The sequence below is a fragment of the Fukomys damarensis genome, unplaced genomic scaffold, assembly GCF_012274545.1.
Source record: "Fukomys damarensis isolate Sample0158 unplaced genomic scaffold, DMR_v1.0_HiC HiC_scaffold_17, whole genome shotgun sequence".
NCBI classification, from domain to species: domain Eukaryota; kingdom Metazoa; phylum Chordata; class Mammalia; order Rodentia; family Bathyergidae; genus Fukomys; species Fukomys damarensis.
This window is the reverse complement of record NW_022900929.1, coordinates 72,516,631-72,528,241: the sequence shown is the minus strand read 5'-3', so window position 1 is coordinate 72,528,241 and position 11,611 is coordinate 72,516,631. Positions and strand designations below refer to the sequence as shown.

At 41.5% G+C, this 11,611-nt stretch overlaps 1 protein-coding gene across 5 annotated transcripts in view; it reads left to right on the top strand.

Annotated features, from left to right (window-relative positions):
- Fermt2 (fermitin family member 2) overlaps nucleotides 1-3,762 on the top strand; it is a 70,884-nt gene extending 67,122 nt beyond the window's left edge. For 3 of the 5 annotated variants that reach the window (XM_010632545.2, XM_010632547.2, XM_010632549.1), the window contains 4 exons: nucleotides 958-978; nucleotides 1,543-1,667; nucleotides 2,290-2,431; nucleotides 3,278-3,762. In XM_010632545.2, the coding sequence (XP_010630847.1) occupies nucleotides 958-978; nucleotides 1,543-1,667; nucleotides 2,290-2,431; nucleotides 3,278-3,451 (462 nt within the window). In that variant the 3' untranslated portion in view covers nucleotides 3,452-3,762. The remainder of the gene's footprint in view (nucleotides 1-957; nucleotides 979-1,542; nucleotides 1,668-2,289; nucleotides 2,432-3,277) is intronic. The other 2 variants (XM_010632546.3, XM_010632548.1) reach the window with 1 other exon arrangement.
- Nucleotides 3,763-11,611: the final 7,849 nt, after the last annotated feature.

The following is an 11,611-nucleotide window of genomic DNA, read 5'->3' as shown; positions in this document are numbered from 1 at the left end:
TTTTTTTTTTTTTGTCTTTTTGTACCAGCGATCGAACTTGGGACCTTGTGCTTTCAAGGCAGTTGGCAGAACCACTGAGCTAAATCCCCGGCCCCTAAAGTTCGTACTTTTTGTTGTTGTTGTTGTTGTTTTGTTTTGGGTTTTTTGAGACAGGGTCTCACTATGTAGTTGAGACTGACCTGGAATTCACTATGTAGCCCAGGCTGGTCTCAACTCACAGCGATCCTCCTGCCTCAGCCTTCCGAGTGCTGGGATTACAGGCATGCACCGCCATGCCTGGTTTAAAGTTTGTATTTTTAAAGAGTTGTTCTTATGTGTTAATCTCTTTTAATCCAAGATAAAATGGGATCATACATTAGTTCATGGCCACCGTCCTAGGATGTAGACTATGGCATCTCTTTATTTTCCCTTCCAGGAAAAAGGATGCAAAAAGCAGATGGTAATTGAAGGGTTTGCTTTTCTTGTGTAAATAAAGAACATATGAGCACTGTACTTTATGCTGTCAGCCTCTGAAAAGCAGTGCATGTATCATAGTTTGACTAAATCTGAGAAGATTTGAAAAGCTTTTGAATATTTTTATTTTGCTACTAAAATAATTAGCTTTATTCTAACCAGTAAGAACTGGTACATAAGTAGTACAAAAAAGTATTTGCCCTTTATATTTTCTTCCTACACATTTCTTCTATCCTTAATTTTAGCAACATTTAAATTAACATTCTAAAATGTGCAGTGTTTCTCAGTATTCTAAGTGGAAAGTAATTGCTGCTACTTCGTTTTCATTTTCATTCTTGCATTTACTTTGCCTGGTTTCCCCCTGAAGTAATTTTTTGCATGGTTTTGGCTGGAGTTTTGGTTTGCAGGTTGCCGCAGCTTTTGCTTTGCTTCGTTGCCATTTTTTCTGATTGCCTTTTTTTTTCTTTCCGCTTCCTTTTTCTTTCCTCGCATTGCCATCTACAGCCAGGCTATATAAGAGATTTGGTAAGTTCTCCATATTTGCCCGCCCCTAAACAAAGAGAGAGAAAGAAAGTGAAAAGTTAGAAGCCATAGTACCTACAGCCTTCCCCTGGTGAAAGTAGTTTTCCCAAAGTAAATCTAATTAAAATGGCACTTAATTGATTTCAACGTTTCTAAAAATCATCATGGTGATTTCAAGTACTTAAAACTGCTAACAAATATTCCTACTAGAAACTTGTTTACAGACACTCATCCAGCCATATCTTCCTGCTAACTTTAAACAGTGTGTACAGAGATGGGAATACACTGCTTTGTAAGAGAACGGCCTGTCTCAAGTGGCAGCTGCATACTCCTAATAGTATGTTTGTTTCTTAATACATGAAAACTAAAATTAAGAACGTACCATATTTTTGAAAAATAAAATACATATTGATGAAATTCACAAATGTAGCCTGAGATCATTTCTCATTCCAACTGTTGTGATACGTGATTTTTGTAGTGGGGCACAGAATTCGGTCTAAAGTTTCTCTCAATTCTACCACGAGAGAATAATGTCTGGTGGTAACGGTGATGTTTGCTCGTGTTCAGATAACAGCACGGATCCTGGAAGCCCATCAGAATGTGGCTCAGATGAGTCTGATTGAAGCCAAGATGAGATTCATTCAGGCCTGGCAGTCACTGCCTGAATTTGGCATCACGCACTTCATCGCAAGGTCAGTGGCTCTGGAAGGAGTAAACCTGTCAGCCTAGAGCTCTGCTTTCACTTCATCTACTTCATGCAGTGCTAGTTAGGCTCACTGACCCAACAGTAACCTAATTTAAAGAATATTGGAATTTATTTTCTATACTTCTAGTATTTACCTTAAAAACTCAAAATGATTCCTATTTTTACTTAAATAAGAATCGAACTTCTATCAGGGTGTGGTGGCACACACACCTATAATTCCAGCACTGTGGGAGACTGAGGCAGGAGCATCGCAAGTTCAGTTCCACCCTGGGCACCTTAAATTTAACAAGACCTTGTCTCAAAAAATAAAGGGCTGGGCATGTGTAGTTCAGTGCTAAGGTCCTGGGTTCAGTCCCCAATACCACAAAAAAACAAAAAGAGAAGCCAAACATGGTAGTGCAAGCCTATAATCTCAGCAGTTGGGAAGCTGAGACCAGAAGATCACTTGAGTTCGAGGTCAGCCTGAACTACATAGTGAGACCCTGTCTCAAAAAAAAGAACAATGTTTTTCCACACTTTTTCTTTCAAGGTTAGAGAGAACTTAAAAACAGACCGATATGTTTCCCTGAAAGCACGGTTTTCATGGTTTGGTTTTTTCAATATTATAGGTTCCAGGGGGGCAAAAAAGAAGACCTTATTGGAATTGCATATAACAGATTAATTCGGATGGATGCCAGCACAGGAGACGCCATCAAAACATGGAGATTCAGCAACATGAAGCAGTGGAATGTCAACTGGGAGATCAAAATGGTGAGCCAAGGCCAGCATTGTCTGACTTAGTCCTTTCCATAGAACTAAGGCCTTCTAAGTTCTGAAGATTTTCTTTTTTACTGTTACTTCTGCCTGATCTTTTTTAAGGTTGCTCTTCTGTAACGGATAAATCCCCTCTACTCGTAACAGCAGCCACTGTTTATTGAATCTGCTGAGTATACCAGATGTTTTCATTTGTGCCCTCTTTCTCAGCCTCACCACAGCTTTCTGAGGCCCACAGATTAGCTGTACTTTACATCTGTTCATGCCATGCACGTAGTAACTAACAGAATCAGCATTCAAACTGAGGTGATTTGAGGCTTTAAAACCTGCTCAATTAATTAATGCTGCCGCCGCAGCCTGGATATGCCTGAACTTTAAACAATATTTTCCTACTAAGTCATTTGATATAGGATGTAGCTCAGTCGCAGACCATCCCTGAATCTAGTCTCTAATACCAGGGGGAAAACACTTTTTGAAATATTTAAACATGATACCTAAAGGTTACATATTGAAGCAAATATTAAATAAGATACAGGAAGTAGATTTTCTCCCAGGACTTGGAGAGAGACATTCTCATTAATTTAATCACCAGAGACCACTTGGGAACTTAATGACCTAAAACCCTTGCTTTCTGTCTTCCTTTTCAGAACTCAGAAGAGAATGGGGGAAGGGTTAATAAGCTTTCCTATTCTTTCAGACTTAAAATACTCTCACATTTTAAAAGAGTAATTATTTGAGGACTGAGAAGTATTTTATGACAGGGCAGGCTTTAACCAGCGTGCAGCTTTGCTGGGAACCAACCCTCTGGAATTTCGCGGGCCTAATTTTTTGTCTTTGTTCTAGGTCACTGTAGAGTTTGCTGATGAAGTCCGACTGTCCTTCATTTGTACTGAAGTGGACTGCAAAGTGGTTCATGAGTTCATCGGTGGCTACATATTTCTCTCAACGCGTGCAAAAGACCAAAACGAGAGTTTAGATGAAGAGATGTTCTACAAACTTACCAGTGGTTGGGTGTGATTAGAAATACTGTGTAATGAAACTCTGTGGCCGTAACAATATTTAACTTTAAAGCTGTTATATGCTGCTTAATAAAGTAAGCTTGAAATTATCATTTTATCATGAAAAACTTCTTTGCCTTACCAGACTGGTTACTATGTGCACTAACCCGCACCATTCTGAATCTGCTATCGTGATGCGACATGTGGACTCTGGAAGATGGCACACATTCCTTAGGGCCATGAATTGAAAACCGAAACAGTGAGCAAATCAGGAACAGACCATCACTGAGGCACGCTAGTCAAACTAAGAAAAAAGCCATCAACTATAAAGGTAGCCAAGGCTTAACCTATATGAAGTCTATTTATCATGTTTAATGCATGTGTTTCAATGTGTGTTTAATTTGATGTCATGTTTTAAATATCCTATTTCTGGTAGCCTTTTACCCCTCCCCCCCATATAAAACCAGGCCTGCAAAGATGCCTGGTATTTAATAATGTCATTGTTTGAAGGAAGATACTGTTAGTCTGTTATGCGTGGTTTTTGTCCTTGAATAAGCATGTGTGTGTATTGTCTTATTATTTTTACACCATAACGTATTACACTTTTAGTATTCACCAGCATATTCACTGTCTGCCTAAAATATGCAACTTATGCATTACAATATGAAGTAAAGGTCTATGAAGTATGCATTTTGTGTAACTAATGTACAAACACAAATTTTATAAAATTGTACAGTTTTTTTAAACTATTCACAACTAGAAAATGGCTTAAATGTAGCATCCTTGCATTAATTAAATGCTTTTAAGATTATATAATTAATATGCAGTTTTAATATGTGCTAAATTAAGAATTGACTTCATTCTGGTTGTGATTTGCCAGTGTCCTTCACTCTAACCCTGGACTGGCGTGTTCTAGTCTGCCGCGCTGTTACAATCTGCATTGGTGCTAGTGGGAGAGTCCTAGCTCACACCGCCCAAGAGGGGCCAGGGAGGAGTGGATACTGGTGTTGTCCAATAATCCATGGTCTAAAGACTGTATAAATGCATTATATTTTAAATAAAAGCAACACCTTTATTTAATGTTTCTTTTTGTATTTGTCTTTACTCTTTGCATAGCATTAACTTTGCAGAAATGAACTTTCGCCTTTTGGAAAAGCTCTCCTGCCTCTCTATCTTTTGAGCACATCCACCAAGTACTCCAGAGTCACCAGTGGGTACTTTCTGTCTTGGACAGATGGTTTTACTTAGGTTGAGAATGCTTCATTTTCCTGATGCTAAGACACAACTGGGTAGTATCTGTTAGGGATGCTGTTAGAAGCAGAAGTTGATTCAGGCAGATTTGTTTTAAACAGCAAAAAACTCTTGATCCAAAAACTACATCTATTAATTGACTGTGTGGTTCCTCCCGGCATTCAGATCAGATCAGTTCCATCCTGGATTTTCTCCGCATTTACCCTTGCATTAATCAAGCCAGTGCCTGTTCATTTCCCTTAGCAACCTTGCTCTCCCACCCCCCGTTTCTGCCGTCTTCACCTTGTTCACCTCTTTGTGCTGTGCAGCCATGGAAGCCTGTGATCACTTTCCTCGGGCCATACTGCAGCAGGCCACACTCCTTCCCATTTAAAATGTTCCGATGTCAGAGTCCCTGTGCAGTCACTTGCTAAAAGCCCCAAGTGTATTGAGGCCTTGGCTCTGCAAGTCCTTTCTGGCAGCTCCCCAGTCTTCACCCTGGGACCTTCTGTCAGTCTCCACCTATCCCAGTCTCTGTCTGGCATTTTAGAAATCTCAGAGCTCGTGTTCCTCCATAACACATACCCATTTCTCTGTACTGCCAGTCATGATGAAGGCAGAGCAGGAGTGGGGACCTGGATCCCATTTCTCCATCCCGTGGTGGTAAGAGCCTCCCCATCATGACCCTGGGGGAGTCCTATTACCAGTGGTCAACCTAGACTTCCCACTCTGGGATTCAGGTGGACACACAGGCCCCTGGACAGGACACCAACCAAGCTCCCTTCCAGCTGCTTCTGTCAAGTCACCAAGTGCAAGACCTGCTGGAAGCTGTGATGGAGTTAATCAGTAATCTCTACTTGGTACAAGCTATATTCTACGCAGCCTTGAACTTCAAAGGTCAGGGAGCTGGAGACCTGCACTCTATGAAGGAACAACCACTTGTAGGTCTTAACCCTCTATTCTTACACAATCCCCAAAATCAATCTGGAAGGTTGTACTCTTCTCATTCACGTTACTATAGTTTTAGCTCTCTTCTATATTGAAATTCTTATTAAGCTTTTTAATCAGTTGTCAACTGATGATGTAGTGGGATTAGGTCAGCCTGGGTTCTGGACCCTTAATTTATCTGGAAAAGTACACAGATTTAAATGTTGAAAGTCCTCTATACTGTAGCTACATTGAATGTGAAAGTTCCTTCATAAAATGTTAATGTATTTTTAATTGAGTTTTTTCCTTAACCTTTGTAATGCACCTTTGTCCTATGCCTTTCATATTCTTTTACCTCTTTATCATTAAGTCTGACATGTGGTGCTGCTGTTTTTATTTTTTTAATTCATTTTTTGAGACAGGGTCTCATCATGTAGTTGAGACTGACCTGGAGCTCACCATGTAGCCCGGGCTGGCCTTGAACTCACAGCGAGCCTCCTGCCTCAGCCTCCTGAGTACTGGGATTGCAGGCGTGAGCCACCACACCCGACTATGCTGCTGTTATCAGATTAGCTGCCTAAAATATGATAGTATCTTCACCACTTTGATGGATCCAAAGATGTGAGAAAAGTTGGGCATGGCAGTGCATACCTATAACCCCAAGTATTCGGGAGGCTGAGGCACGTTCCGAGGCCAGCCTGTCTTAAAGTAAGGTTTAAAAATAAGTAAGGGCTGGGTTTGTAGCTCAGTGAGAGAGTGCTGGCCTAGTGAGCACAAGGCCAAAGTTGATCCCTGTACCAAAGGGAGAGGTGGGAGCTCTCAGACATCTATCCCTGTGGCAGGCTGTCTCTGACATATTGCAGAATCACACACTGATTCAAAGTCCTGTCACCTCCAAAACACTTTCCAGCTATTGCAGTCAGCCCTTCTTCAGCCACGTGGCTGAGGAAAGGATGAGGTGAGATAAGGTGCAGACCTGGACACACACGGTGCAGTCGTGAATTTAAGGTCCCAGTCATCTAGAGGGACACTCAGGAAGAAGACATTAACTGGAGAGCTTTGTGCTCTTGGACAAGTTCACTGTCTTCATCTGAACTGCTTTGGTTTGGCAGCTCAAGAGTGGGGAGGTAGCAGAGACAAGTGGCAGGAAATGGGAAACTGCAGTCTGGGTGAGGGGAATGCAGTTCTCAGGGTGGATCGCAGAGCTGCCCAGAACAGGAAACAGAGCAGCCAAAAAGCCTTATCTGGTGACCTTATTTCCCACTGCTGATTCCTCTTGTTTTCTCTGCTTATTTAATAAACAACAGAGTTTCCCATGCTGCAATGTATACATTAAAATTCTCTGTTCCCCTAGTAAAGTTTCCAGAATATACACTCCCAGCTGAGTTTCCTTTTGATATTTGGGCATGGCCCTGCACATTACTAAAAATTATGAGCACTTAAAATAATTTGAGACCATCATTTCACAAGATCTGATTATAGTCTCATGTGGCTTCGCTGGCCAGGCATTACTTGTATTACTGCTCAGGGAAGTGGCCCAAGCTCAATGTTAACTAAATTTGTGATTATAAACAGCACAAGCAAACAAACAGGTTTAAAATCATATCTGTATTAATATGATTTATAGATGCTACACAATAAAGAAACATTGTGAGCATAACATTCTCTAAATTTTGTGAACTTTAGGACCAAGTAAAATTCAGAGCACATTAACTCTCAGGTTTGCTAATCAAGATATCTAAACAACCCTGTTTCCGTCCTGCCTAATTATAAATTTGATTAGCTCTTAAAATGTTCAGAAAAACAAGACGGAAGACATTCCTAAAGAATAACGGGTGAAAGGACCCACCTTATCAAATAAATGCAAATTGAATAAAGCACAATGTTGGAACAGAGATAAACAGCCAGAGTCCAAAGAGACACCAGAAACGCAGACACCATCTACACACACTAGTTTCTCTCTGAAACATGAGGATTTCCCAAAGAACAATGCTGCTTATGTCTATGAAACAAGACTCTGGGGCCACTCCCTTGTAACAGTATGTAGGAGTCCAAAGCAATCAAGTGGACTAAAGACTGAAATGTGAACAGCAAAACTAAAACTTAAACATGACTGAGCATTTTTATAGCCACTGGGGAAAGATTTTGTGTGTTAAGACAAACGTAATCAATTATGTTAAAATGAGTATAAAAATACTAAAGTGTGAAAAGCTAATCAAAATTGAGAGAAGGTATTTGCAACACAGAACTGATGGAGGATTAGTATCCAAAGCATAAACACATGCACACACAGATCAAAAGAAAAATGGACAAGACCCTAAGTTGGCAGTTCACAAAAGAAGCTCAAAATGTAACCCTATAAACATCTGTTCAACTTTACTATTATAGAAAATGGGAAATTTTTAAGTTTGCTGGTGGGAGTTTAAATTGGACCAGAACACTTCAGGAAACATTTTGGCGTCATCTGGTAAACTACCCTGTGGTCCCACAATCCCACCACTGGGGCGGATCCCTAGCCCTGGAGAAACCCCCATGCTCACCAGGAAGGAGCCAAGGGTAAGAATGGGAAGAGCCCAAGTCAAAGCACAGCAAGAATTGCGGTGTATTAGCGCTCACAAGAGCTTTCAGGACTCCTCAAAATACTGCACGTGCGGAGTCCCATTCTAATGCAGGACACAGCTACAAGATTGGCCTCCAGTAGCCTCCCCCAGAGTCAGATGTAGAAGAGTGCAAAAGATCTGTGTGCGTGCTAGAGATCCAAAGCATCCAGCCAAAGGCTTGGAGCCCACAGCAGGACGCAGGAGTCCAAATCAGAGGCCCAAAAATCTGCAACAAAGACTGGGCTCTGCACAGCTAAGTTGAAGGGTAGGCACTACAAACTGGAGTCTGTGCGGGCAGGCGGAAGAACCTGCCCCGGAAGCCAGGAGAGGATGCCCAAGGCAAAGGCAAAGACCTGAGCTCCTCTGTGGGAAATCAGTCACAGAAAAGCTCTTTCAAGGAAAATTAGACGAAAATTTTCCCTCTCACTCTCTTTTTTTACCATTCTGACAACAATCCTCCTTAAAAGCAGGTGTTCCACACCCAGAACCATACTGACTCAATTCAGTGTCCCCACTCAAGCTAACAATCAATCAACCACCACACCTGGAAATGCGTATCTGAGACAGGAGATCAACTGCATTCCACTAATGAATAATAATAATAATAATAATAATAATAATAATAATAATAATAATAAATATTCCACTAATCATAAATTTGATTCCACTAATATGGAATGAAAATAGCAATGAATCAATTCCACTGCACAAAACACGATTAAATCCAAATCTAATGCTAAACCAAAAATATTGCAGAGATACACATACTGACAAAACTTTTAAAATGTGCAAGCTTTTAAACATTAAAACAATGAAGGCCAGGGATTTAGCTCAGTGGCACCGTGCCTGCCTTGTAAACACAAGGTCCTGAGTGTGATTCCCAGTACCCCCCCCCAAAAAAGACAAATAGGGCCAGGGATTTAGCTCAGTGGTTCTGCTGCCTGCTTTTGCAAGTGCAAGGATCCAAGTTCCATCCTCGGTACCAAAAAAAAAAAAAAAAAGGTGACATATAGGCTTTACTGTAGGTTAAAAGCTGTATTTTTTAGAGACATCTTTGGTGATTGTGACTGACACTGCAGTCTCATGCACAGAGGCCACTCGGCATCTTGCTGATGTTGGGTCTGGACTGGATCAGCGCACCAGTCCAGCCTCTGCTGCCAAATGAGTCACTAATTAGCAGCCTGTCTGGCTGCCGGTCTTAGGAATGGAGCTCATGAGCCCAGGGTCAGGGCTTCCGTCCCCTCTTGCCAGTGTCAGCTTCACTTGCTTCATGCTCAAAAGCCCTGTCTCTGTCCTGTAAATGTCACAGAGCAACTAAAGAGGAGAAGAACAGGTCTATCAGCTGTTAGAAAATCAGCTAAGCTCAAAGCTCTGCTCAGTGTACAGATCACAGACTTGTTATCATAAGTATTTGTGAAAATGTCAGCCCATAGCCGAGGAGCCCCGGAATTTGACACCTTCACTTGCAGCCTAGATTAGTGTCAAAGGTGTCCCTGTACTTGAGTCCCAGACTTCTCTAAATGCTAATTTTCTGAAATACAGATTTGGAAAATGATGGCAATGCTCAAATTATCTCACACATTCGTCATTTGAAAGAGCTTTATAAATACACGCATTTGAAGTCAACAGGATATGGCAAGACAGATGAAAATGACTGCTCTACAACAGGACAATCTTAAAAATACCTAGAATAACTTTTATTTTTAAAATTTCCCTGGTTCATACACAAAGTACTCCCTCACACACAAAAGTGGAGTGATTCTAGGTAGGTAAAGAAAAAATTTTTCCAATAAAACTAGTTTAGGGCAGCTTCAGTAGGAATGGAAAAGACACATCACAGACCAAACAAGACATGCATAAAGTTTTTCCATAAGGATATATTTTGAATGAAAAGCCATAATTTTTATCAGTTGTTAGCAGTGACCTGTACCAAAGATGGGAGGAAAGGAAGACCTTTTCCGAAATGGCTTCAACAGTAAAGAAATTTACTAAAATTAAAGAACAGATACAAACAGAAGACCACTGCAGTCATCTCTGTCATTTAGATGTGACTTATTTGGAGGGGGGTGAAAGGGCCTCACTAGTAGGCACTTCAGGCTGGCCTTGAACTCACTGTGTAGCCCAGGCTGGCCTCGAACTCCTAGCAATTGTCCTTGCTCCAGCTTCCATGCCGGGCTGTTGACTTATTTATAACCTCATGCCCCCGAATTAACTGTACAGTGAGACTTCAGGGAAAGCTGGTATCGCCTCTGTTCCCGGTGTGCTCAGAAGCCTGCTCATCCGGACTGCGTGGCTTCTTCTGACTGGGCTTCCTTCCATCTCGGTGTTCGTTTCACCAACAACCTGCCACCAGGCAGCAGCAAAGAAACTTCCTTTCCTAAATTCTGCCAGAAACGACCACATCAGGGCAAGTAAATGCCTTCTCTGTATCCTTAGCAGGAAGCCAGGACAGAGTTCCATCCGGTGCTATAGATGGAGGCGGCACTTGTGAACGTGACCTCTTCCACATGCTCAGAATTCTTCCTATGAAGCTCTAAGAGGGACTGGACAGATGTTTTCCTTAATTGTCACTGGTTAAGAAAATCTGTGGAATGCACAACCTCTAGAGTTTTTGTTTATTCAGGTTTTTTTTGTTTTGTTTTAGGTAAACAACATGAATTCAATGGTGTTTTCTGTAGTCCCGTAGTCCCACAAACTTAAGGTCAAATTATGTTGCTTTAGAAACAAAAATTATTTCTAAACCTGTAACATTCTGTTACTGGCCCAGCTGTTGTTTCATATTTTGAGAGACTGAGCTGAGACGCTGGGTTCCATCCAAGCATGGGCCGTGGTCTTCTGCAATCTGCTAGGCAACTGTTTTTTTGTTTGTTTGTTTTGTTTTTAATTTTATTGAGTTTATTGGTACATTTTAGGGATACAGTACAGTTACATTCATTGTTGGGATCATGTACTTTTACATGGCAAGTCTTGATTCTCATTTTTTCCCCTTACTTCTGCCCTCCCTTCACCCCCTCCTCCCCTCCCCATCTACAAACACTTTATTTTCCTCTTTTAGGCAACTGTTTTTAAGGAGGGGATGGATAACAATGAATTGTTCGGGGCCTCATAGTGGGGCACTGTCTCTAAGGAAAAGGTCACAAGTCCCTGGAGATCATTCAGGCCATTTGCTTCCAAGAGATCTCCACATTCAGATGCGTTCCATGGCCTCTGTGGACCCCAAGGAGGCACACAATGCTGGGACAGCTGATACATGTTCTGAGAAAGGGAAGAACTTTTCTTTTTCCTTTGGTACCAGGATTCAAAATCAGGACCTTGCACTTGCGAGGCAGGTGGCGGCACCACTGAGCTAAATCCCGGAAAGAGAAGAACTTTTCTTACACAGCTGAAGACCCAAGTAGATGACTAGAGCTGACAGTGGAAAG